At 40.8% G+C, this 27,406-nt stretch overlaps 2 protein-coding genes across 4 annotated transcripts in view; both read right to left on the reverse strand.

The window, feature by feature from the left end:
- Nucleotides 1-1,418: 1,418 nt before the first annotated feature.
- The window catches only part of fam20cl (family with sequence similarity 20 member C, like), a 37,189-nt gene continuing 11,201 nt past the window's right edge, over nucleotides 1,419-27,406 (reverse strand). For both annotated transcript variants that reach the window (XM_086294967.1, XM_086294968.1), the window contains exons 9-11: nucleotides 2,798-2,879; nucleotides 2,636-2,695; nucleotides 1,419-2,146 (exon numbers count right to left, since the gene is read on the reverse strand). In XM_086294967.1, coding sequence (XP_086151093.1) covers nucleotides 1,873-2,146; nucleotides 2,636-2,695; nucleotides 2,798-2,879 — 416 coding nt within the window. In that variant the 3' untranslated portion in view covers nucleotides 1,419-1,872. The remainder of the gene's footprint in view (nucleotides 2,147-2,635; nucleotides 2,696-2,797; nucleotides 2,880-27,406) is intronic.
- Nucleotides 3,160-27,310, reverse strand: dnhd1 (dynein heavy chain domain 1). Of its 2 annotated transcripts, XM_086294966.1 has the most exons (45): nucleotides 27,171-27,310; nucleotides 26,166-26,590; nucleotides 25,765-25,962; nucleotides 25,455-25,658; nucleotides 25,239-25,349; nucleotides 25,002-25,158; nucleotides 24,653-24,904; nucleotides 24,248-24,391; nucleotides 22,598-22,703; nucleotides 22,244-22,452; nucleotides 21,906-22,149; nucleotides 21,503-21,660; nucleotides 20,840-20,965; nucleotides 20,432-20,708; nucleotides 20,187-20,314; nucleotides 19,348-19,546; nucleotides 19,167-19,258; nucleotides 18,815-19,022; nucleotides 18,563-18,688; nucleotides 18,347-18,444; nucleotides 15,171-18,264; nucleotides 14,975-15,080; nucleotides 14,684-14,843; nucleotides 14,306-14,588; nucleotides 12,808-14,200; nucleotides 12,408-12,513; nucleotides 12,136-12,244; nucleotides 11,973-12,039; nucleotides 11,853-11,888; nucleotides 11,392-11,494; nucleotides 10,965-11,093; nucleotides 10,586-10,777; nucleotides 9,960-10,379; nucleotides 9,432-9,855; nucleotides 8,280-8,378; nucleotides 8,021-8,197; nucleotides 7,647-7,825; nucleotides 6,275-7,267; nucleotides 6,022-6,196; nucleotides 5,843-5,917; nucleotides 5,130-5,346; nucleotides 4,918-5,009; nucleotides 4,692-4,841; nucleotides 3,837-4,447; nucleotides 3,160-3,739 (listed from the first exon to the last, which is right to left on the reverse strand). In XM_086294966.1, the coding sequence occupies exons 2-45, from the start codon at nucleotides 26,534-26,536 to the stop codon at nucleotides 3,311-3,313; spliced, it is 13,227 nt and encodes a 4,408-aa protein (XP_086151092.1). In that variant the 5' UTR covers nucleotides 26,537-26,590; nucleotides 27,171-27,310; the 3' UTR covers nucleotides 3,160-3,310. The 2 variants fall into 2 exon arrangements, with proteins under 2 accessions (XP_086151092.1, XP_086151091.1); XM_086294965.1 differs by having other exon boundaries at nucleotides 11,853-12,039.

Genomic DNA, 27,406 nt, shown 5'->3' on the forward strand with positions numbered 1-27,406 from the left:
CAGACATATTGATCGATTTCAGGTTTAACGATAAAATGAGAAAAAGCTGGTCAGAAAAAAACTAAACTTCTGTAAAAAGTCTGTATTCCCAGAAGTTTACTGTCCCGTGTATATCAGCGTCTTAAGGCTGAGAAAGTCACCTTCAGCTATCCTCCCACTGCTTCTGCTGTTTTCCCAAAGACCAATAACACCTATCTGACAGTTCCTTCTCCTTTTTTTCAGTCATTCGTTAATGAGCTCTTTTACCCTTATGTCATCAGCAGTTTTTCTGGAAAAAGCAAGTGAGCAAGGGTAAGAGAAGAGGTAAGGGAGTAGCTGACATCGATACGGCTGAGCAAGGTAAATTATTGATTGGAGCCCTGAAAGGAAAGGAGAAGGAGGACAGCCAGCTGCCTAACCATCCGTGACGTATCCTCACACCTGAGGGAAAATCCTGCCACAGTTTGTTTGACTGACGAGAAACAAATTTCCGTGTTAAAAAGGTACAAATTACTTAAATATAGTTAGCTCACAAAATGAAGTAAAAGTTTTAATGCAAACATTTTTCGTGCTATGGGGACATTTATGTGTGGAAGTAGAAGAGTAGAAGAGAGTGAGCAGCAACGAACTGTTCCAGCTTCTGAAATCAGGCAGAAGGTTTCGCACCATCCGAACAAGAACAGAGAGGCTCAAGAGGAGTTTTTATCCTCAGGACATTCGTGTGTTGAATCACCCCCATCATCCTTAAGTGACTGAGACAGGACTCATTAGCTCATTCTCATCATCCTGAATCCTTCTGGCCTCGCTATAGCACAAGACACTTTAACACCCTCCTCTCGCAATGTACACAAGCTGTAAATTTCCAGATTGTTTTATCTTATTTCATTTCTATTTATATAATGTACATAACTCACCCACTTGCCGCATATAACGTCCTCCTTGTATATACTTATTCACTGTATATAAAGTTCTGTCTGTCTCTCTTTTTTTTCTTTGCACAGTCGAGGAGCGTATCAGGTCACATTTCACTGCCTGTATAACCATGCACGTGACAAATAAAGAATCTTGAATCTTGAGAGAGAAAAAAGTATTCCACTTTAGACTTTGTTTTAAGTTTCTTCTCTTCTTTCCAATTATTCTGTCCTGGTTTCTGTTTGCTGTTTACGTCTGCTATGTTTTCCGGTCGCTCCCCTCTACTCTTCACAGCCCCACGTGACTTTTTACTTCATGAAATGACTGTAACATTCTTCTGTTGTGTATTTTGTCTGCATTTGGATGCAATCTGATAAGCGGAACTTTTCCAGGAAAAGTGTTAGTTCCCTTTCAAAAAACTAAACTAAATCATCACTGAATCTTCAGCCAGTGCATGTGAGTTCTTTATATAAAGCTGAAACAGTTTCAAGTGGAATTATTAGCAATCATTTTATTAACACAAACCAAGTTAAGAAACAGAAAAACAGAAAAAACATTAAATGTAGACGAAAACTTGAATTAAAGCTCAGATTCACTCAGAGTCACTGTTTGGTGTACTTAATGCTATAGCTGCACTAAACCAAATACACGGAAGTCTTTTCATTAGGTGTTTTGTACCAAAAGTGTTGAAAACACACATACAAAAAGAGCCAGTACCAGGCAGGCCCACAGAGCAGAAGGACACATAATATTGCAGGGAACTGACTAGCTAGCCCCCGAAAAATGTTATCCTATTTATGACAATACTACTGCATTACATTGTGTTAATGATTTATCATCATGTGTCTGACAGTTACTAATCAAAGTGAGTTTTAAAATTATATAGCTCCTATAAATGATATTTTATAACTCTGAACTCCTGCATCATGTTGCAGAAGTATGAAATAAACAGATATAATGTGACAGGTAAGTGAGACTGCTCTAACCAGAGGGAGCGGCCACGTCTTTCAGAGAGGCCGTGTCCTCATAGAAGACGTCTTCACCGTTGTCATTTCTTTTCTGCTCTTTTTGACAGCGACTTACAGTTCCTAGGACAGTTTTCAAACGTCGATCTAAAGCCGTAAGGTGGGGCTCTGCCAGAAGTGGGGCCACCTTGTGAAGGGGATCACGAGAAAGTGACGCTCTCATAACATCGCTTAATCGATACTGAGGCAAAGTCAGGAGACGCAGGCGTAGCCAAGTGGAGCGACGGATTCTGGAGAGACAGCAAAGTTTTTAAAAAAGAAGATAAATGGAAAAAGGAAGTTACTTTGGGATGTTTCAAAATTGCCAAATGACAGGGTAAGAGAATAGGATGAAGAAAGAGAAAGAGGAACAGCATCTGATGGTTAAGGTACAATGTGATTGTTCTCTCACACTTTCTGAACTAAGCCAAGGAACTTTGTTCTGTCTCCCTCCATTCAACCCCAACCATCCACGACAGCTGGCTGCCCATCCCTGAGCCTGGTTCTGCTGGAGGTTTCTTCCTGTTAAAGGGGAGTTTTTCCTCCCTACTGTTGCCAATGCTTGCTCATAAAGGGTCGTCTTGATTGTAAATCTATTACTGTAGAGTCTTTATCCTTGCAATATAAAGCACCATGAGGTGAATGCTGGCGTGATTTGGTGCTATATAGATAAAACTGAACTGAATATTTACCTGATGTATAAGTAATTCACTACATGTATGTGATGGTCTGGTTTGTACCTGCAGCACTGTTTTAAGGGAGTTAAGATCGAAGGCTCATCTTTGGAGTGACGCCCAAATCTGCAAAAGAGGACAGATCCAGAGTCAGCTATGTCAAAGTTACAGTCTGACCAGCACCTCTGCCCAGTATATGAGCAACACATACAGAACAGAAATACTCACGCCCTCCCATTGTCAAGGTGTAGCAGAAAAGTATTATTGACAAATTTCTCAAATGTTTCATAGTGGTGCCTGTCCATGTTACCTAAAGAGAGAAAGTAAAAGAAAGGATTTGCTTAGTAATCGGTAACCAAACCTGAAACATTTTACATGTTGCATACATATAAATATTCTGGCATAAACATCTTTATGCTTACGGCTACTGTGTGTACTTTTGTGCGTCTGCCATCTACAGATTGAGTCACATTTTATTCAGAAAAGTACTTTCAACTATTTTAGGGAATGTCATCCAAAAGAAGAGAAGACAGTGTGGAGCTGAAATAATCACTTTATAGAAGTTTGTTAAATTCTTTCTTTTTTTCAGAACAAGAATGACGAGACATGAAAGTGGATTTATAAATTTATTTGAAGGTTCACATAAAATCACAGGAGCATCAGTCCTCATGACATACTGTATACTACAATCTTTGCATCATTTCATTTAACAATCACAGCAGATAAGGCAGCTGAGTACAGTCAGAGTCTACTCACTAGTCTCACCCTTCTCAAACTACACAGAAGAGGATCTAGATTGGTATGAAGGGGGACTTTTGTGATAATGTTAACATCAGCCAGTCCTGAGCTTCCACTCTCCAACCCTTCGTCCAGATAGAGTGGGCAGTGGTAGATTGGTACCTGAGGGGTAGTTAAGGAAACGACGGCTGCACAGTGAACATTCCTGTTATCCATTAAGTATGAACTTTTGCAGGGGGCTGTATCATGGGAACTGTTTGTGCTCCTGACTTGAGCTTTAACACAAAGAAGTGGTACTGAGCAAGACTGAGGAGAGACAGTGTCCTGTAGGACTTGCAGTTGTGTATCCCATGATGCCCCTTTAAGTTCCAGGCCACACAAATACACAGAATCCAGAGGAAGTGAGATGGGGTATGTGCTGTAAGACAGAACCTGTGTGGACAAGAACATCAGAGCTTATTATCCTTACTAACATGTTTAGTGGTAAGGAAATAAGTGTTTACTATAATTTTTAATTTGAATGCTTTACCTGGAACTGTAGAATTATATCAGTGATATATTTACGATATACTTGAGCAGCCTCTCTCATCATTGCCACCAGCAGGCCTCTGGCGTTTTTAAAAGCAGATAGTCGATAAGCACCAGGTGGATCTGAAGCATCATGGTGCCACAGATATGCACTGAGCAACTCTGCCCTCCTCTCCAAGCCAGACAAGTCAGTGAGCTTGAGGAGGGACGCGAAGGTCAGCGAATACTGAACAGGCTGCTGCAGCTGTGAGAGGAGCAAGGATACCGAGTCAATGAGATCATCCCACTCAGCTTGGAGGAAGTCACGCACAGGACCACGAGGAAGAGCTCCTGCACTTTCATTCTTGCTTGTGAGGTAGCGCTTCAGACCCTCCAGTCTGACTCTGGCATCACTGAACGCTGGCAGCGTAGCAAGCTGCTTTTCTTTGGTGCTAAAACGCCTTACTGATCGAAGGGGAGTTTGCGAGGTCTGCAGTAACATGGTCATGTTGTAGCTGGTGATCTTGATTATCTCAGTCGTTATGTCAGCATTAAAGCCCAGCACCACGGGCTCGCTGATGTTTGCTGATTCCCAAAGACCCTGCTCCACGACCTGCAGCTGTCCAGACAAATCTGAGGGCATAAAACATCCCAAATCTATTTTACAGAGAGCAGCCAACAGAAAAGCATTCTCACACACACACACGCACACAAACACACAAAAACACACACACACACACCAGCTCTAAGTCTGGAATTCAGTCTCATTTTGGTGCAGTATTGATGCACCAGTGTTCTGAGAGCTTTAAAGAAAAAATTGAACCATTTCTCGTCAACAGTGAATGTTAGTTAAATTGGTAGAAAAATGTCCAGTTACCAGAGTGACCAGAACTTCTGACAAGTTTCGAAAGGATGTGCGGTCCGCTGTTCAAGTGACGTGAAGCTGTAGTGAAGCAGGTCTTGGCAATGTCCTCCAACACCTCCAAATCTGCAGAGTCTGTCACATGGCCACCATACACTAGACTGACTACGAATGGAAAGCAAAAGTTAATTAATCGAACACTAACTGAATTAGGGTGTTTTATATTTTCATATTGCTTCACCTGCTAAATATTGCAAAACCTTAGTCTTGTCATGGCACAGATGGGCAACATGAATATATGCATCCACTAAAGCATGAAGGTCCTCCTGACTCCTTCAAAAAAACAAGAAGAAAATGTATACATTTATTTAGATTATAAATCTTTAAACATCATACAACAACCTCTACCTCTTCATCATAAACAATTTATACAATGCATATTTACTTCCTTACCAGTGATAGATTCTTCCCTGGCCTAAATACTTGTAGGTCTGTCGCTGCACCAAGACAGAGTGAAAGATAGCGCAGCGGAGGAGTGACTTGTTGTCAGCCATGATACCCAACTGTGGCTGACTGATGGATGCCACCTGTCGCAAAGAACAGCTCAGCTCCTCCTTCAGATCCCAGGAAGAGTCACAGACCAGATGCAGAGCACACATTCGCACTGACGCTGTTTAAAAATAAAGACAGTCATTTCAATCATTATGATTATTACAACAAGAGCAAAACTGGAGTAGCTGTTTTTCTGAAAGCACATTTATAACACACATTTCCAGCACGCCAGCCAATATTACTCACACGAGCATAGGAGAAACAAAATGTGTAAGTGCCCCACTGCTGACCTACATAAAGCACTCTGTCACTAAAAACAAACCATGACATGGTCTGTGCAAAAGCTTCACTTTAGGAATCTTTCACATATACCTGTGAAAAATAGCTCTCCTTACACTGTAAAAGGTTGGAAGTGTACTAAAGTACAGAGTTACATGTTAATCTTCAAGCTGAATGGACCAACAGTGATGCTACTTTTAACAGTTGTTCGCTGTCATGACAAAAGTATGCTTCAGTACAACAAGATCTTCATTTCATAAATTAGGGTCACATTTAGAGTAAAATAGAACAGATGGAAATAAATATTTGAAAAAGCAGCAACATAATAGATCTACCTGGTATGAGGTGTGATGTGTTTTCTTGAGTTATAAACCACAATCGGAAGCTGGGGTGAATCAGACAAGGCTTCTCTGTTTAATAGGATGAGACACATAAGTAGGCGGAAGAATCCACAAACATAAAGACTGGACAAGTTCTATAAATACATTTAAACTGATTTTGATTTACCCCCTACCTTTGACTGAGGAGATTAAATGACTGAGTTTAGCCACTACGTCATCATCCAGTTGTTCGAACAGATGACTGTTGTTAAACACCAACCAGTGGCCGTCATTAGCAGCTTTGTCCAGCATTGAAAGGAAGAGATTTCTGTCACAGAGAGCCCAAAAGGAAAGGACTTTCACCTGAATCTAAAGCATAGGAAGAAATGCATCAAGCACTGTATTACAGGAGTAACTCTATAATGGCAGAAAAAACTGTGCTGTCACCTCTTTTTTTCCTGGTACACATTTGGCCAACTGGTTTATTAAACAAAGAGGCTCAATGCTTATCTGCATATCTCTATTTGGATTGGGCAATGTAAGAATGATGGGCTCCTTATGTTTGACCAAATATAGTGAGCATGCCTCTGGGTTCCCAACGAGAGGGGCTTCAGTCTCTGTTTTCTTTTGAGGCAGGCAGAGTTGACAGGCATTTATGGCATCTGCTAGTCCCTCCAGACAGTCGGGGATCATGGTCTTCCAGAGGAGAGCCCGCTGCAGCAAAGAGAGATGGCAGTGAGAACGACAGGGAACGGGCCCTAACACTGTAGAGGAAGGAAAGTGAAGGTACTCCTGCCATTGCTTCGGGGAAGCACAGAGTGAGGCAATTAGGCCTCTGAATGAAGGAATCTTTTCCAAGCGAAGTAGCTCTGAGTGGATAAGTGGGGAAATCCAGCTGGGAAGATCAGCGATGGAGGATGGTGAATCAGTCCCAGGATGCTGTGTGTCTCCAAGGCCTATGAGGAAGGCCAACCTCTCACCCTCAGAGCACAGCTGGTTGTGCTGGAGCAGGGCTAAAGACACAAGCAGCTTCAGAACAGCAGCATGGGTCTTGAAAAGACAAGGCCTGTATTGTATCAGCACTTTGACTACCATCGTGTTTATCAACTCTTGTATTATGCTCCCTGGAACTTTCCCTATTATCCTGTCCTCCCCAGTGAAAGCTTCTTGCATCACAGTCATGAAGCCATGTAGGGAGAAATAATAGGCAGGGGAAAGACTGGACACAGCCTGCAGGGTCTGGTAGAGAGCGGCACCCAGCCTCACGAAGTGGCGAGGCACTGCCAGCAGGGACTCATGGTGCTCCAGCTGCTCCCTCAGCTGCTTCATCTCATCCTGCAGCTTCTTCGTCACTTCTTGACAAACTTTTACACGGGGAAGAAAATCCGGGTCTTGCAGCAGGACAGTGTTAGACTGCAGGATGTAACCCATTAGAGCGTCCTAAGATGAGAATCAGAAATAACTATTAAAATTTAACATAAAACTTTTAGGTAAGACTTAAAGCTGACACTGCAGTTTGACTGAAAAAAAATACAACCAACCCTAAAAAATTCAGGACACAACTGGTACAAAGTACAATACCATTGATAAAATGGACAATAAAAGTCAGGTCAAAATATTCTGCATGAATGTGTTCAGCTTATAACATGAACATGACATGATATAAAATGCCCAATTTTCAGAAGAACTACAGCATAAGCAAGCTCCTTATATGACCATGATGGATTGGGTTTTAAACTACTTTACATTCAGTGCTGTTTTGTTTAACACAAGGTAAGTCACTTGACATCAGTATGATGCAAAAGGCTGGTCTAGTCACCTCCTCTGTGGCCAGTTTCTCCCGCAGCTCCTGTTTGTAATTCTGGAATTGCAAGTGTTGAATCAGCAGCTCTTTACACTCAGCCTGCAGCAGCTGTGTCAGCATCAGCTCTGGGATGTCTTCTGAGCTCAGAGAAAGGTCAACCACACGTACCTGAGCCAAGATAGATGGATGGATCCCTACAGCACAAGAACAAGACAACTACTAACTAAACGTTTTCCAGAGAATTTCCAGAAGAGGATCTAGTTTACCTAGTCTCTACATTAACATTTGGTGTTAACCAAGACAAATGTCATTTATTTTACTTGCTCTACAAATAAAATCAGGAATGAAATCTGGTGTAAAGTTAAATTGTCGCCACTAATCAAACTAACCACTGTTAAGTAGTCTAATCGGCAGACATGTGCTGAGGAAGAGGCAAAACTCAGGATGGACCATCTGAATAGGTTGATTTAATCCTGGAAAGTAACATCCAGCAGGACGTGACAACTTGGCCAGGAACTGAAGATTGGGGATTGCACGCTCCACATGAGTAACCAGTACTCTCAAACCTACAAAACAAAAGATTAAAAATGATTATTATGGTGAAAAAAAACAGACTATCAACCTTTACTTGTATTTTTCTTATGTCACCTCTCTCAGCAGCCTGGTCCAGCTTGTGCACCAGTTCCACGTCATCTCCACAAATTACCATCCCAAAATCTATTTCTTCCTCAAGTTTTGTGTTCTTTCCTGTTGAGTAGATATTTATCATACACTGGTCCAATACAATTCAGTCTTACATGGAGTTGTGTGATTTAAAAATCATAAAAACGGTCTTTGTATAGAAATAAAAAGGGTAACAAGCATGCAGTGGATAAAAAAAATCAGTCACAGCAATCAAACCACTAACAGGTGAAGTGAGTAACTTTGCTTATCTTGTGTCACCTATGAAGGGTGCATATTAGGCAGAAAGTAAACAGTCAATTCTTAAAACTGATGTGTCAGAAGTATAAAAACATGCATGTGTTACATTGTAACAAACAAACTGTGATGGCTAGATAAAAGTCTCCAGAAAAGCAAGTCTTGTGGGATGTTCACTCTACACACAACTTCCTGTTTGCTATTTCATATCAATGTATCCATGTTGATCCTTGTAGACAAGCATCTACACTAAACATGATTGTTGGAACTAAACAATAGAACATGAGCAGAAGGGCTGGTCTGATGAATACCATTTACCATCTGGGGATGAGATGGCAGCATATTGAAATAAAAGAAGGTAGCAGGCCAGTAGAGTCTCTGCCTTCTCTGTGCAGTGCTGGAAGAGCTGATATTGCATTCATGCAGATACTACTTTTGCACATTCTACCTACATAAACACTGTTTACACCATGTACACCCTTTCATGGCGACAGTCTTTCCTATTGCCTCTTTCAGCGTACACATACAAAATGCTACACTTCAACAACTTCAACTTTGATGAATGTCCCAAAAGTGTTCAAGGTCTTGACTCATCCAATCTGATCAAACATCTGTGGGATTTGTTAGAACAGCAAGTACAATTCATGGAGGTCATATCTCACACGTTACACAATCTAATGGTCTTCTGCAAAGAAGCTAACGGATAATAGCACAGCACAACTTCAGAGGTTTTGTGGTGTTCATGCCTACATGAATCAGTCCTGTTTTAACTGACAAAGGGGAACCTACAAAATAATAGTTGGTTTTAATGGTTTCATGTTGTGGTTGGTCCAAGTAAATGCTACATGTGTAATTAATCATTTTGAAAATGTAGGCACATACCTGGGATGAGACTATTTGGAAAATTCATCTCCAGATGTTGCTGGCTGTCTACTAGTAGAGGCCAATGCTGGATGTAGGTACTTCTGTATCCACACAGCAACAGCTTAACCATCAGCCTGGCAGAGAGAGTGTCTTCAGTTTGCCACTCATTCATCCCTAATGCCTGACCCAAAGGCAACTGCAATCTCTCAGTTACAGGGATGGGAAAACCAGGAGATAAGGAACCAGGTACAGTGTCTAACTGTGTAAACAGAGAGGTTCTGGGGTCGTTGGGGTTTATGTCGATGCTTCCTGTCTGGCACAGAGTCTGCCACTTGCGCAGCAGTTCTGTGCGTGTATCAGGTCCAAAAGGGCCTAAATACGAGACGGTTGCAGCCAAGAGGAGGGCGTCTCCTGGCACGTTTTGATTACGTACCTCTGTATCCTGGGCAGAAAACAGAGAAAAAATAATTTTCAATAAAGAAACATTCAAAAGTAAGTATGTTAAATGTGATATGTTAAAAGTGATGCACAATGTTTGCGAATTACCTGAGCAACAGCCCTCCAAACTTTGCCATATGTCTCACTCTGCCCAGCACATGCAGAAGCTTCTTGCTCTGCACTTTCAGCTTTGTGTAGCAGCATCAGTTGTTCCATTAGGTCATTTTGAACACACTGCAGATGAAGCTCAGTGGCCTCCAGTGAGCTGTATACCTCCTGCTTGCGCTGCTCGGCTCGATTCAACCGACTTCTCGTCTCTGCAGCCTGAACCTCCAACTGCTGCTTTAGGAACACTCGCTGCTGAACACAGCAGTACTCATACACAGCCTGGACCCATCGACAGAGGGATTCGCAGGCCTTACTGACCTCTCGCACAGCCTCAGGCACAAACTGGGGACTGTGAACTATCTGCCCAAGCTGTTGCAGCTGTTCATTTGTCAGGTTGTAGCGGTCAAAATATTCCAGTTCCTGCACAAGGAGACGTTAGTAAGACAGTAAGTTTAAAGCCTCAAAGCTACATTGACAAAGAAACTGGAACATAACTACACAAACTGATAAATGATGGCACAACTTCAGATTTATCTTTACCCTACTTATGACATGCTATTTAATTCACTGACCACTGCAATCAATGAAATCTGTAACAAATTTGCTGCAAGACATTTTTTTCCCACCTGGAAAAAGTCTGCTTGGGAAAGAAGTTGTTTAGCACTTTCCCAACCCGGTGGATGACTAAACAGCAAACAAATAGCATCCATGACTTGCACAACTCCCACAGGTGGGTCTCTGTAGTGGCGCACCTCCTCCACATCCGATGGATCCAAACACTTAAGAATCTGAAGGCCTGACAAGAATGCAGGTTTTATCTGGGGGAAAAAATTACATGTGAACCTAAAGCTCATTTTTGTGTAACAGTACTATTAAATGTTCCCAGTTTTTTCTGTCAAACTACCTCGAATGAATAAAAAGGTATTTTATAATGGGCGAAGAAATGCTTTCAGTTATTTCAAGGATTTAGAGCTACTTATTGTAACAAAAAGAAAACAAGTTGACCTGTTTTTGAGCCTGATTAATCTGCTCTTCCAGGTAACACAGTTGCTGGTCCTCTGCAGCGCGCTTCTCACAGGCTTCCTCAAACAGTTTCTTATGATCTTCTACTGCTTGAAGGAGCTCTTTCTCACGCTACAGGACAGAGAGGATGGAAGCGTGGCGTGTATGTAGTTAAACAAATCATTTTTTGCTGCAGACGTGCTATAAACCGAATGCTGCTTATTTAAACTGAAATATTAGCTGAGGCTACTTTAGCATAACGTGTTCTTTAAAACTACATTTTTCCCTGATGTGTAGTATGTTCTACATAAGCATTTGAAGTGTGATGAACACACATATCTTTTAAATAACTTTTCAATGTGAATAACCTTGTGTAGTAGACAGGCAGACCAACAACTAAAACAGTACATGCTAAAGTTCTCCACTTTACCTGGTCTGTTTCAGAAACCATCTTCTGCACACTTATTAAGTGCTCTTTACGCTGCATGGATATGTTGTTCACTGCATCCAAACGAGACACAGCAGCAGCGATTCTAAAAAAAAAATATATATATATATATATATATATATATATATATATATATATATATATATATATAAATATTATTGTGGACAAACATGGTCATTTCTGTTTAAAACATAATAGGATGTTAGCCTGCTGGTTTTGGTTACTGTGATTAATGTAGCTGTGTGACATTTTGTAGAGGATGTAGTCTGTGGTACAGTTGTGCTATAAAGTTGTGCTTTTTGTACCAACTATAATTTGGCTTTAACAGGAAAAAAGGTGTTCACAGAAATATTTTCACAAATGTGTTGTTATATGTGCAGCAGGATATCAAACAATGGAGATAAAGGAAGGAAAAGAGGGAAACCTCCTGGTCTCAGAGGTACCTGTTGGCTTTGTCCTGGCACTGCTTGTGCAGGAGGCTGCAGAGGTAACCAAAGTGGGCAATGAATTCCATATAAGTCTGAGGACTGAAAGGCTGATTTCTTAGAAGGACAGAAGCATACTGGAATGCAGACCGATGGATCCCTGCCATAGCCACAGACAGGCTGGCCTCTGAGCTTCCTCGAACCACTTAATAAAAAGAAAAGGACAAAGGTAATGTCTCGCTACAGTCGAGAGAAAAACAAAAAACAAGGGGTTTAGATTAATCCTGATGTTGTGTCTCACAAGGGCTTGTTTTGAGGCACTGAACAGCAACTTCCACCAAAGACTGGTTAGACCACGGCTGGTACACCTCAACACAACAGCTGTGCCTGAGGGCCTTGGCCATTTGTCCCTGTACAACAAATAATGTGCAAATTAAATTAGGAATAAACCCTGAGCCAATTTGTAAAGTTGTTAGCTCTTTTGGCCACACTGCAGACTTTCAAAAGTAGTTTAGTATTTGAGTTGTTTTTTTGGTATGAAATAAATGCATAGGTTTCAATAAAAATACTTACAACCCAGCTTTGTGCTTCATTTTTGGAAGGTATGTCAGTGCTTTCTGACATGCTGTATGGCATTAGCAGGAATATGTGGATATTTCTGTGGACTTGACTCAAACGCCTTTGTTAAAAAAGAAAAACAGTACATCTGGTTTAAATGTTTTCACACGTTGGCTTTAAAACTGACTGCAAAATATTTTTTCCAATATATCCCTTCTTAAAAAATTTTTTTCCAAATCTACAGTATAACTGAATGTTACATAAACATATACCATCACTTTACATACTGTATTTAAGTACGTTTAAATTGACACTGACTATACCAAACGTATTTAGGTCTGTTTTGGGAGAGTTATGTGGTGATAATCTATCTCTCAACATGATGAGCATTAGATCAGCTACTTTTTCCTCTTACTTCTCAAACATCCAGTTGTCCATAAGATATCTTCGTGAGTATTTTGCTGCAGTCATTCTGGAAACAAGGTCCCTCAGCTCTTCGTCGGTGAAGAGTGTCGGACAGGCACCGTGAGCCATCAGTACCAGTAATTCTTCTCTGACAGACTGGCTGATTTCCTCATGGACCAGTATGATGACACTGATTCCATCCGACCTAGTCTTATTCCCAGCTTCTTTCAGGATTTCATGAAGATTATTTTGATTACCAGCATGTATCTCCAATAACTCATAGCCTGTAAGGTGGGCAGCTAAACAGACAGTGGTTTTGCGGCCTGTGCCCCTATCTGAGCCAATCAGCACTCCATGACCTCGAGGTAGCAGCAAAGCCCTGATAATGTGTAACAACTGACTCACCCTCTGTTTGTGTAAAATGTATTTGGTTGTGATGCTGCAGTCAGGTCCTTCACCTTCTTCTTTTCCGTCCGTAAGTACACACAGCTTTTGCACTAGCGTATCAAGGTCTTGCTCCTGATAAGAAGGGCTAAATTTAAAATATTGTTTTATCGACTTCAGGGCCTCAGAGAGATCAGGACCAAATGCAAGTTGTGCCATCGTGTCTTCCAAATACTGAAGAATCTGTGGTTGCTGAAAGATGTTTTCAGGCTTAGTTAATGCGCTGTGCAATTGGCTTTGCTGGTTTAGATCTTTAGGCAGATCTACAGGGTCTGTATTTTCACCTGCTGGCTGACTGTCCCCATCGATTTCATTAGCCAGTTTCATTCCATAGTGTGTTGCTGCTGTCTTGGCTATGAGTGACACAACAGTTTTCCTATCATCCTCTGAGCACAACCTGTCACTGAAAGTACGCATGCACTCGTGCATCCACACCTGTACTATGTTGAGAACCGATGCTGGAGGAAAGCCTGGTTGTGAAACCTCCTTGTTCTCCTTGTTTGAGATTACAGACCTCCATAGGTACATCCCCTGAAACACCTTCTGAAGATCACGATGGGAAAATATGAAATGAGGCCTCTGCACAGAGGGCTGAAATCTGTCACTTACTGCATGATACAGCTCATTAGTAGCAGTGACGATGGAAGATGACATATCCTCACCAATGTGCCTATTAAGTGGCATTTCACTGAGCCAGATTTTTAGCCAGGGAGAATAGATAGACATTAAAATGTCTGGGGATACGCCATCAAGCACAAAGATAGAAAACAGGCGTGAGAGCCGTGGGGATATAACACCGCTGTGGGAATGATCCAATCCGGATATACAGCATGCAGCCAGGTAGCTGATAGTTCCCGACTGTAACAACTCGGAGCTGTAGGTGTCAAATGTTAGAATCTCTCCTTTTGAAATACTCTGTCTTAGTGTCTCTAGAGCCATTGCAGACGTTCCAAAGACGTCTATGAACAAAAATGACAGGCATAATGACAACATAAAGATTCACACTGTACTAAATCTGGTTCAAACTGAATCACATAAATTCTGTTATAAATTTTGTTACTCACCACAGGGGGCTTCATGTAAATCATCAACAAACAAAAACAAGCGTGGCTGGTTTGCCATGAAGCCAGTAGTCTCTTTACAGTTCTTCTGGCATCTGATGCTTTTCAGTATAGTGTGCAAGTCTCTGGAGCTCAGAAGTGGACTGGCTGGTAGGTTAATGTGTGGCTTGTCAAAAGTCAGCACAGTTTGGCACAGTGTGGTTTTTCCAGAGCCAGGCTCTCCAGAAACCAAAACTGGCTGCTTTGCCTCCAACATGAGGTTCAGGAGATATGTGTATTTCCTGTACTATGAAAAACATTTGAGACACCTGTTAATATTCAGAAGCAGCGACAAATACTGTATGTATTCTAAGTATAGTAGGTGCAATGTTAAGTACAAACCATTGGAATGACAGAGCCTGTCGACAGCGTATTCGTGGGGCACATCTTAGTGTCGATACTAAAGAAGTGTTCATACACACTGACTTCATCAGGGACCACAATTTTGTATCTGCAAGTTAGGAGCACTTGGCGGGCTAATAAATCAAACTGTGGCCAGTGGCTAAATAAAAACAGAAATATATGAAGAACACTGGTTACAGAGAGAAATATCGACAGGCGGTAGTAGAACTCAGTATGTGTAAATATATAATGTGTGACCAAGTAAAAAAGTTTAATAAAAAAAAATCTTACCGAGAATGAAGGCGACCACCAAATCCCCAGATATAAGCCAAGAGAAAAATGTTTCTGCTGAGCTGCTCCTGCTTACTTTGGGCACCTGTGGCTGCTGGAGGCATATCTGGTAGAGGGGAAGGACATGACGTTTTTGTAAGGGTAACATAATTATGCCATGCTTACGGGGTTTTACATTTGTTACAAGTTATTTTACCTGTTGTGTCGATATGTGCCACTGACTCAGGTTTTTCTACTTCCTTTCCAAAATGTTGTAGGAGGGCATGCAGGATCCTGACAAATGACATGACTTCTTGCAGTCCGTGTGTGGGGGCTTTGCAAGATTTTCTTTCAGTGTGGATTGCAGAGGTTAAACTCCTTTGCCCAAGCAAATGAAGGGTGCTAGAGAAAAGATCTTCAGCCAAGTGATTCCACATTTTCACAATTCTGTGATCTAGTTTGTATTTAAAGGAGAGAGCATCTATTTCACTCTTCCACACAGACTTCCACAGATCATCTCCCGTGACATAAACAAGGCTGCAGTGGGTCACTGCAGAGGGGCTTGCATTGCATAGGTCAGTGACTTCCATAAGCAGCTTTAGTTTTGACTGAGACAACAATGTCTCACCTGACGACAGACCCAGAAAGGCATCCTGAGAACTGCACAGTGTGGTTAGGTAATCTAACCAGCCGGGCTGCCCCACAGGCTCCCCATCCATTACCAGCCACTTCACTACTACTGTCTCACCAGTTTTCTTCTCATTGTTACAGAGTTTAAAGCTTGCATGCTCACGCCTTCCTGCATCTCGCAGCACCTTTGCCAGAGCTCCATCTATCCATCCTCTCTTTTCACACAAGCAGCCAAATATCTCATCATGGGACATAGCGTTAGGAAATAAGACTAAAGTTTCAACAAAGCTCCAGTTTGAAAGAGATATCTTTTGATCTGCCTGGGGAGAGCCTGCATCAATCGTATTGTCCTTGTCAAAAACCAACTCCACTGTCTTAGTAGCCAGGCTATTCAGTGCTCCAGTCAGAGCAGTGTAACAGGTGCTCTTTCCGCTCCCGGGGGGCCCTATAAGCAAAACTGCCTGAGACAATTTCATGGTCTGGTAGAGTGTAAGAGCATTGCAAATGATGTCTGTGTCACAACAGAAGTGTTTTTGTTGTATTTCTTCTCTAAGTGCATCTTCAAGTTGGTTCTTTTCAGCTTCTTCAATAAATTGTTGGACAAGCGGAAACTGGCATGCTATAGGAAAAACGTCTTTGAAAAGCATGTAGAACTGTGAGGTGGCCTTCTTCTCGGGCAGCAGTACAGAAAGAATGGCTCTGACAATCGCTTCCTCTTCCATTAAACTTTGTACAACCATCAAATAACAACGGTGTGACTTTGGAGGCTTTTCAGTTTTCCTTCCGTCCTCCTCAAAAGGTTTGATAGGCTCATTTTGTGACGACATAAGATCAGTGTCGAGTGAATCTTTGGACTTTGAATTTTCTCGATCCCTTACAACCTGCTGCAAATGTCTTTCAGAAGCTGAGATGATCTTTTGCAGGATAACAAGAAAGCAGCTGTCATTGTCAGAGAAAAGATCAGGTAGACAATGGGACTCTTGAGCCAGGCTAATGAGGGACACCAGACGTTGACTTAACGACATGGCGTCTGAAAAACCAATGGAAGTTAGCATTACTTCTGCAATTATTCTGTAATCTGGACGTGTTAATGCGACAGATCTTGTAGCAAATCGCAGACTTTCAGGAACTCTAGATATATTTTCTTTTGATGAGATGGCAACACATCCATAGCTGAGACTGGCAGAAATGTGTTTTCCTGCAAGTGTCATGTGACATTCTGACTCAGCAGCATTTGTGAATCCCGCGACTCCATCTGAAATTTTCATCTCTGTCTCACAATTTAGCCTCTCCTTTTTATCTCTTCTTAACATGTTGAAGGACTGGTGTATGTCAACTAGATGCTGTCCTAGTATCGACAGATCACTGTGTGTTAGCAAGTCCACAGAGTTCAACACAAGCCATGCCCCTGCCTGAAGCGCCCCAACCAACATCCGCTGAATAACACGAGGCATCATGCTTGGATAACACTGTTTTAGGACAACCTGTCGCCCCAGCGCTTTTCCTAACTGGATCACAGTATTTTTCTTTCCAGACATGGAAGGGCCACCCACAGAACAACATCTGTAGGTTGTCAGAGCAATAAGAATCCCTAGTATTGCCCGGTCTGTGCAAGGTGTATGCACCATCTCCCACTCTCCTGGGCCAGAGTATTCAAAGCTGTACTGGACTTGATGGCCCAAAATATCCACAAAACATGCTGGATCATTATAATCCTCTGAGTTAATATAATATTTCATACAACTCAGCCATTCAAAAGATGACTCCCGCGCACACGGAACATCCATGAGTCGATGTAGTTGCTCTGCATGATTCATTGTAAGCTGCAGTAAAGCTCGCAGACACATCATTGTGTACTTGGAAACTTGAGTTCCAGTTTTAGATCCTGTGACTCCGTCTCTTATATAATGGCTAAGGTCTTTCAGCTTTGCGGCGATATGTGCCTTTATGGTGCTGAACTTCACTGAGCTCGATTCTTGGAAAGCTTGTAGAGCAACACTGCACCACATTGCCTTCTCCACCACCAGAAGGCACTCAAGAGGATATTCAGAAAGCAGGCCCAGCACAGCTACCGCACTGGGGAGCTGGTTGTCTCTAGCATTTGTGTCACTTGCTAAATTTTGACTGGATGGTTCGAGCTGTTTTCTCACAACAGCACACTGTGTCAGAAGCTGTACCATGGTCAACTTTAATTTTTTGTCAAAGTTACAAAACCACTTCAAAGCATCTGCATTTGGTTCTAAAGGAGACTGAAAGGCAACGTGTTCTTGGAAGCTGCCAAAAATACCCAGCACCTTCATCTGCCTTTGGCACTCAGATATAGAATCACCATCTCTTTGTATTTCACAGTCAACTTCAAGCAAATGAACCCCTTTAAAGCTTTTTTGAACAAAGGGTTGAAATTCAAAAGGTGTTGGGTCCAAAGAGAGTATCTGCATCACTTCCCCTTCACTCAAAAACCAGAATCTGGGACACTCTTCACAGAGGTCATCAAGAAGATCTGACATTTGTTTTGAAATGACTTCCATTGCAGACAAACCATTAAGAAGAACCTGGCAAAGGCTATCACCACGAAATCTGTCATTTGTTTCAGTGGAAACTAAGTTCAACACACGGGGTTCGTTTGATATAGAGGCCATCATTTCCTCGAATGTCTCATCAACTGGTTGAAAATGCTTCAGCTATAAAAAAAGATTAAAAAAAACATCATTAATCAAACACACTGACTTCACATTCATGACAGTTTAAGGCACAAGAACCTACCAGGTCCATTCTTTGAGTACGGAAAAATGTCCCACCAAGCACGTTGGTTAAGAAGGCCCACATTTGCTGATATCTTTCAAGTAAAGCAAGCAGCTTCTCTACAAATATTTGAAGGGAAAATAATTCTTACAAGTCTGTTTGAACTTTTTATGGACATTAAGATAAATTCTCTCTTAGTCTTTCAATTTTTAAAGATAAAATTAGTTGCCGCTTTACCAAGTTCTTGTAGTGTTTGAATCCAGTCCTCCAGCGGCAGCCTGAACTCAACACTGTATGGGGACTTTAACATTGTGGACAGCATCATCAAACTGGTCTCAATCTCAGCAAAGTGTACTCCCAGATCTGTGTGAGGAAACACAAAGCAAATGTAAGCAACATGTAAGCTGAATATACCAAATACACATTTCCTCCAAGCAGAGCAGCTAGAAGGTAATTCAAAAATAATGCTTGCAGTGACTTGAGCCTCACCTATAGTAAATCTAGGATCACTGGGGTGTTTCCTGTCAGTTAGCACATTGAGAAGGGCGCCTTCTGTGGTCTTCCCAGTGTGTTTGCACCGTGTTTCCACGCAAAGGGGAGCAAATACATCCAACTGAAAGAGTTTGCCTTCCCATCTGTGACAAAGCTTTTGGAAAGTTTGCTTCATGTCACACTCCCTTTGTGCACATCTGCAAATCTGACAAAATAAAAACACAGCGTCTTATGTCAGATTCGTATTGCGTGTTTTCAAAAGCAACTATTTCAGCAGACTGTTTGCCTGTTATTTCCCTTTAGCAGAACTGCCAAAGCTGCTCTAGTTAAAACCTCTCTCGTGTTCTACCTTGTCAATCAGATTCTGATGACTTTCAAGTTGTTGAGACATGAGATCAGCAACAGTCACATTCTTCTCTGATTTATATTTTAGGCCCAGGTCTGCACAAGAGAACATATATTTCAGTTCTATTACATTTACTGTGATTTTAGAAGTATGGAAGTGCTATAGCATAGGCACACTCTCTGACCTTCTAAAATGGCTCTCCAGTGTTTTCCTTTCAGTGTGGGGCTCTGTAGCTTGGCCAGGACTAAAAGCTGATGGCTTATGTTTTCCAGAGATCCTAAAATCTCCTGCAGCACTGCATCACTGGCAGGTATGGTGGTTGTTAAAGATTGAGCCTGCTCCTTCCACTCTGTAATTTTATCCTGGGCTTCAGAGACCACAACCTGACAGAAAAATGCATGTGTTATTTGTCTGTTGGCAATATTTATACCTCAGGGTTTGCTAGAATAACAAAACATTATTTATACATCTATACAGTTTAAATATCAGTAGATATAATTTATATAAGTACAATGCTTTATTTAATGACCTATTATAAAAACAGAAAAACATGTCTTTTAGAAATGTGGCACCACACTGGAATTTTTTAATTAATTAAGAAATTAATCAAGCATAAAATTCAACCACTAATTCTTCTGTTCAGGAATGCTAGCAAATAAGCGTAATTTGGCGTCTTGATCAAAAATAATAATTTGATTTACTATTTTTTACAGTTTTTTTGTAAAACAGCAGATTAAAAAATTCACATATAACATTAATTCTATTTTAGCAGTAAAAGTATCATTTTGATTAATGGGCTTGCACATACTGGTGGATTAACCAGTACAGAAGCATCAAAAATGATTTTAACCATTATGTACATTTAGCATAGCCTTACATGACTGTATCATGGGGTAACCTGTGATTGGCATACCCCGTTGCAATTTTTTTGTACAAAGAAATAAATATGTCATCTCATTAACATGAGAGGCAGTTCTTGACTCTGAATATGTTTAACAGAGAAAAGGGTTGATTTCAAGTTACCTCACTAAAAACCATTGGCTTCCATTCTTCCAGCCATGTAGTATAGACTGCTATCAGTTCCCACAAGTCTTTGCGGGCTATGACCTTCTGAACATCTGTGGTCAATACGGTGAGATCTATTGTATGTTCTAATAGGAAGCAGAATAGAGAGAATAAACATGCTATTTGTAAGCACCTGTTTGTTTAATCTTCACCAAACCAAACCTTTCAATCCTTCAAATATTCAAAATACAGCATCATCTCACCTCCCATCTGTTGACTGCTCCTACTAAGCAGGTCCAGCTTTGCACTGAGAGTGTTTACATGCATGCACATGTAGTTCAGTTTGGACATCATCTCTTTGGCATTTTGGCAAGGATCAAGGAAGGGTCCAGATGTAGAGTCAGAGACGATATTTTTAAGGTCACAGAACAGAAATGAGAACATCATGTCCACTGCTTTAGCCATTGAAGGATGATGGCGGCAAACAAGGTCGTCTGCTTCCTTCAACAGGGGAATAAAGCAATTCCACAAGTTCAGCATCTAAATATAAAACACAAACAGAAGCACGAGGCGTTACCTGAGCACACTCACATCCCATGTAAAGCCATGATACGCTTAATAATGTGGTTATTTATAGCGTATTTGCCATTTCTTTGCATTTGCTTTCAGACCTTTTCTTCCACAGTCAGCTCCGCCTCTGTCATATTCCTATAGTTCATGCAAATCGTGTTTTGAAGAGACTGAATGTACTCCAAATATTTCTGTTTGTCAGGCAAGACCTTCACAAATTCCCTCACCTGTCAAAGGAAAAAATTTGATTTATAATTTTGCTTAGATTGCTTAGAATTTAACTACATACATACACAGACAGACAGACAGACAGACAGACAGACAGACAGACAGACAGACAGATAGATAGATAGATAGATAGATAGATAGATAGATAGATAGATAGATAGATAGATAGATAGATAGATAGAGTAGTGAAGACTAGGGTTCTTCACTACTGTGTCTTCAAACAACAGCATGTACATCTTAATGCAGTAAGCATCACCTGGATAAAGGAATCTAAATTCAGAACACATTTACCCTTACAAAGCAGTCTTTGATGTAAATAATTTAGCTGAAGTCAAGAGACAAGACAAGAGGTGCCTCCAGAGGATGTGAATGTTCTGACCACCCTCCTTCTTTGGGTACACCACAAAAAAGTAGCCTAAAGTCTTTACCAAGGACTTTTTTTTCTCCTCACTTAAAAGACTATCTATCTGTTTTTCCTATATTTTATCACACTCTACACTTTTTTGCAAATAAGTAATTTTAAAAAGTTTCTGTACCCTAAGAGCATATTTTGAGAAGTCACGCAAGTCTTGAGGTGCTGTCTTGAGTTCAGCAGTAGCTCCCTCCAAATATGATATGAGGCTCTCTGACTCCTTCCTTATCTGCTCAACTAGTTGCTCTTGCACTTCCTCTTCGATGAACCTCAGCCGTTGCCCTGGAGAAACACAGGGAGAGATGAGGAGGTCATTTATTATGAAGAACAAAGTGTAAGTAATGAATTTATCTACCAAGGGCCAGGACATTAAAGCACTTCACGATTTTAAAAAGTCACTGAACAATTAGTTCCTCCTTCTTGAAGCTATGCTGAATTGACCAAAGAAAGGTCCTTGTATATGAAAGTATTTGAATCTTCAAGCTATACTCAAGATACAATTTCCATTTCATTCGATAAAGACATACCTAGAGCTTCCTTTGTGTGGGTGCAGTGGATGACGAACAGCTGATTGGAGGAAGAAAATGACGAGTCAGCTGCACTGATTCTTTCAGCCCAGTTGCGCACCTTCCTAATGTTCTCCTCGTACACTGACGCAGGCCGACCCCTCATGGATTCCAATGAGGCTCGACTCCACTGACAAGTAAACAAATGGATCTGTACCATCCATGCGTAGCTCTCATACAGCTGTTGGATCTCTAGTTCGGCTTCCTGTCCAGAGAAAAACAAAACACCTGTATAAATCTGATTGTTTGATTAATGCATTTAATACGGCTATTACTGGACTTGAAAGTGACAGTCTTGCCTGCATGATCTCAGACTGCTCCTTCTCAACTTCTTTTGTGATGTCATTGATGCTGATGTGCCACTCTAGCTGGCTTTTGGAGAGAGGAGAGTAGCAGCCATGCACCATGTTGCCTTGCACCACTGGAAAAGCAACTTTAGGCAGTGTCTGCCAGCAAGCTGACATGTCTCTCAGAATCTGACTAGTGTTCCCATCAGTGTTTTTGTCCACTGGGAATGAAAAAAAGAAAAAAAAATCTGTGACACATTTAGACCAGGCCCAGGCACACTTTCACATCAGTACTGAGGGTTTACATCAGAAGGAGCTCATATAAAGGAAACAGGAGCCGTAACACTCCAATACAAAAGGTCATACCTGTATTTACAGAAGGGTTAATACAGCTGAAGTCATGGTCTAAATCCTGAGCAGAGATTAGCACATCTTTGCTGACCTCTAGGAAAAACCCGCAGTCATCACATTTCTACAAGTAATGAAAGCTGATGTGAGACAAACTCATGGCTGCTGCTTGACTAAACATAAAGAAAACACTGATGTGATTATACTATGCATAATTGTTTGATGTGAAGTAAATACAAGCAGACAGTCTCAAAGGCCAAATTTAAATCAGGCTTATTCACAGAACATAGAGTGAGAGAAACAATTATTTGACCCCCTGCTGACATTGAAGTTTGCTTATTCACAAAGAAATGAACAGTATGTAATTTTTATGGTAGTTTTATTTTAATGGAGAGAGACAGAATATCAACCTCAAAAAAATCCAGAAAAAAACAAATTCTATAAATGTTAAAATAATCTGTATGTTATTGAGCTAAATAACTATTTTCTGCCTTAAAACGCAGCCCTCATGGCACAAAGATTACAACCAATCAATCAAAGCACACCACTTACATTCCTGTCATGGTCCTGCAGTCCTCCTGTGCTGGCTCATTCATTTCGTCTTGCTCGTCTCTGCAATTTCTATCTCTCCTTTCTCTGTGTGTGAGTGCATGTGTGTGTCTGTGTGAATGACTAACCACACCTTGTGTTTCAGTGGCAAGATTCTCCCCTGCTGCCTGCCCTCCAGGTCAGCGCAACTGAGTTGATTAATTCCCATGTTGGTAATCGTCTGATCAGTATTGATCAGCAGCCTTCATTTGTCGCCTGATCATTAGACTGGAAACAGAGAAGTTGGCTCACCTGCTCGTTCTTCTCTGCGTAATTTCAGAGTGAGTTACTGCGAGAGACAGAATTCCTGTGGAGAAATATTCTGCGGAGCTTAGGAATCAGTAACTGGAAATCCTTCTGTTGTCACATTCTGTTGTTGTCTCACTTTAATTCCACCGAGTCTGCATCTTGAATCTAATCAGTCCATTAGTTATGACAAATCCAACTGCATAGAACGGATTGGGCTATGCAATGTAAGATCTTGATTGAGAACCTCTTTTCTGCAGTCAAAACACTGAAGATGGGTCATTTCAACATAACAATGACTCGAAAACATACCACCAAGGCAACACTGAAGTGGCTAGCAAAAAGTACATTAAGATGATGGAGGGGCCTTGCCAGTCTCCAGACCCAATTTTGTAGAAAATCTGTTGGAGGAGCTGAATATTTGAGTTACCAAGCAGGTTTAAAAACCTAGAGGATTTAAAGAGTTTCTAAAATGAGGATAGGGCCAAAAGCCCTCCTGGTGACCAAGTAGAAGAAACGTGTTATCGTTGTTCTTCTTCACCAAGTACTAAGTTGCGTTTTAAGTGAGGATCGAATGTTTATTTTATTCAGTGACATGCAAATGAATTTATAACTTTTCTGTAATGTTTTTTGTCTCGATTTTGTATTAATATTCTGTCTCTCTCCATTAAAATGAAACAACCATAAAAATTAGAAACTGTTCATTTCTTTGGAAGTGACCAAACTTACAAATTCAGCAGAGCATCCAATAATTATTTCCCCTCTGTACATGATGATTGTCCTGCAGAAATGAAACTGCTCCTGTGTTTGCATCTGCTGAAATGTGTAAATTACCTGAATAATAGAGTCGCCTACAGTGAGAAGTGCTTGGCTCACTGCTTCTTTGAACAGATGTATTGGGGGCTCCACTGTCAGCTGATTATCAGCACTGAAACGCAGCTCGGTGTGGAAGAGAGAGCGCTTTGGCAGTTCCTTGCTCTAACGAATGACAATATACATAAAGTTAATTTCATTAAATATAACTTCATTGTCATTTTACTTCATCTAACACATCATCTATTACTTCATGCAGCAGTGGTGCTCCACAGTTATTGTAGGTTTATATCAGTAATTCTTCTGGTTATTGTTTGAGAACAGTAAACAATAAAAATACTGGGTGAAAGAGAAAAATAAAGACTTGTACAGCTAAAATCAACATTTTTTCCAACCACAAACAGTTAATAAGAGTTCATTTTCAACCTTTAAAAGATCGAGAAATGAAATAGCATCTTCTAGTATGACTGTCACGAGACTCTGCACAATCATCTGATGCACAAGAGCTGCAAAATTTCCCAATTTCTTCAAGGTGCTTTCAGACTGGGCCAACTCTTTCTTCAGCTTGCGCTGATGAGCCATGAGCAAATGTATGGGTTGTTGGAAGCTCTTTGGATCGTTAGCAAGTTTTAAGTGTAGCTGCAGCTCCTGGTGTTTCTTATAGCTGTCTTCTTTCACCTGAGGATATTAAATTGTCTTTAGAGATCATTTGATTAAAAAAAAGGCTTTGTTGTCTCTTATGATGAAACCATAAAAGTTGACTGTGGTGTAGTACCATATTTAGGGTGAGAGTGTGATACTGTGATAACTTCTCCAATATCTGCAGACACTCCTGATTCTTGCTTATCAGTATGTTCTTGAATTCCGTCAATGTGTGGCATTCACAGACATCCAGAGGCATCCAGTGTGTCTCTTTTAGTTCTTCAATTACTCTGTCAAAGATATTTTATTGTTGAAAATCTGAACCTGTCTCAAAGTTGAAAACTTTAGACTGTTGCTGGCTTTAACTCACCCTTTTAATAGATGCAGGGCATTCCTGAACTGAGGTACAGCTATGAGCAGCATGTCCTCCAGATTCTTTCTCCGGCGCTGAAAAATTCTCTTGCGCGTGTTTTGATGCCACCTGGGGAAAAAAACATACAATTCAAAGGAAACAATAAATGTAAAGAAAAAAGGAAATAGTTTATACACTGAGTTATGCAAAAGGTATAACATTAACATTTATTACCAGAAAAAAGCTTTCTGCAGTCTAAAGTCCCTGAAAAATGCAATTTTCTGCAAATCTGTCCACAGCACATACTGTCTATACCACTCTGCCAGACTGACAGTTCCACCAATACCCGTCTGGGTAACATGCAGGACAGTTTTAGAGGTGAAGACATAGTGCTCAGGACCAGCTTCACTGGGATGGACAACTCGCAGGTCATAGGGTCTAAAAACAAAGAGGACATGCGTCAGTGGATTTATGGTTTGACAAGGGAAGATTTACCAAACCATGAAACTCAACTCAAGTGTTAAATAATCTTTCTCATCTTTACCTGTAAGCATCCCCATCTACTGTTTTGAGGTAATAAATCTCATATTCTCCCAGGTCTCTTTTCTGAACCAAAATTTGAACAACTTCTGCGCCAGTGAGGGGAGATATACTTGGTTTGGTAGCCCTCCCATGTTTCAAGGTTGCTATCTTTTTATACTTGCAAGTTTTGGCTGTTTTTGATTCACCTTTTTCCTGAATACTGAAAAAATGAAACACAAGAAATTCATTTAGGAGTTTCTCTCATTTACAGGGAGTGTGACAACAATTTTATTTGTTGATGCTATAAATTATAACTATCTTTAACATAAATGCTATCTGGAATTACACTTACACCCAACAAATACTGCATTGAAAAGTATCACAAAAGCCAAAGTCTAATTATCTGTAAGTATTATTATGTACCTCTCTGTTGTCAACTGAGTAATTCTAACAGGGATTTCTGTCCCTAGTGTTGAAGCCATTAATTGAGGTCCTTCTTTCCATTTTTTGTTGCCTATGGCTATCCCAGGTCCTACTTTAGCAATAATATGAGGCAAGTCTGCCAATGACAAATGTCCATCAGAGTGGACATTTTTGAGGAGAGAGGAACAACTGAACAGGGGCTTGGCTGCAGAAGCTGATAAGACACGAAACGGCTCCGGGCACAGAGGTGGTAAAGTCACTTTAGGAGAGTGAGTCTTTTTCTTCGCCTTGTGACCAGGCCTAGCAACATCTTTACCACGGCTCTGAGACGATCCATCACGGGATCTTTCCTGTGAGGCGGCATCAAACATGCTGATCTCCAGGGAATACCATCAGCAGCTCTTGTGTGACTTACTCTGGAATTTCTGAGGAGAGGGACAAATAGGTAAATTTAGCCTGAATCACAAACTATACTGGCACAATATATAAACCCTGCATTTTTAACTAAGCTTTAAAACTGTAGACAGATGTACTGCATATGAAATTGTATGCCGATTGTAAGCAGCAAACACAATTTAAGGTAGTGAATAGCTTTAAAGTACTACTACTTATACTTCTTTCTAGTTAAACCAGTTCCACGTTCACACAGATGTTCATTCAAAGCTTTTCATTGAATAAATAAAAAAGAATGCTGCGCACAATAGCAGGGGAATGATTGAGACGACACTACAATACGTTTAAAAAGTCGGACTTTCTAATAAAATTGAGGAAGTCTCTCAAATTTAAATCGAGTAAAATTACTGTCTAGTGCAAGTACATCCAACACAAACAAACACAAACAAAGAGACGCTTGGCTACAGTATATATTTCGCTGCCTTAGTCAGATCGTGCAGTTGAAAATGACATTTTATCCTTTTAAATAAGCATAAGGAGACGAGCCTCAAATAAGCTAGCAAGTTGCTAAACTTGTTATAAAAAGTTAACACATACTTTAGTAGTCCTTACCCAAGTTTAACGGACTTACAGTGAAGCTCAGCGTTTACACAACTAGAAAGCAGCGGGCGTTAGCTCCGAAGCTCAAAAAACGACTTTTAATAAACCAAATATTAAACTAAGAACTAACAAATACTTCGGCGAGTCTTACCTGTGAAGTTGTTACTACGAAGGCTCGTTGCCACGGTAACGTCCAGACGCTTACGCCGGTCTGCAGAGTTAGTGGGTCTGATTGAGAAAGTCAAGCA

The sequence above is a fragment of the Aulonocara sp. 'chitande type north' Nkhata Bay genome, linkage group LG6 (genome assembly GCF_057382095.1).
Source record: "Aulonocara sp. 'chitande type north' Nkhata Bay isolate Kocher_YH1m ecotype deep benthic linkage group LG6, A_spYH_male_GT1.1, whole genome shotgun sequence".
Taxonomy (NCBI): domain Eukaryota; kingdom Metazoa; phylum Chordata; class Actinopteri; order Cichliformes; family Cichlidae; genus Aulonocara; species Aulonocara sp. 'chitande type north' Nkhata Bay.

Coding starts and splice junctions, on each gene's coding strand:
- dnhd1 (XM_086294965.1), bottom strand. CDS start 26,536: ATGTTTGATGCCGCCTCACAGGAAAGATCCCGTGATGGATCGTCTCAG. Junction 12,514..12,807: donor GACAACTGGATGTTTGAGAA/GTAAGAGGAAAA, acceptor TTTTTAACAAAG/GCGTTTGAGTCAAGTCCACA. Junction 4,448..4,691: donor CAGAAGTTCTGGTCACTCTG/GTAACTGGACAT, acceptor TTATGCCCTCAG/ATTTGTCTGGACAGCTGCAG.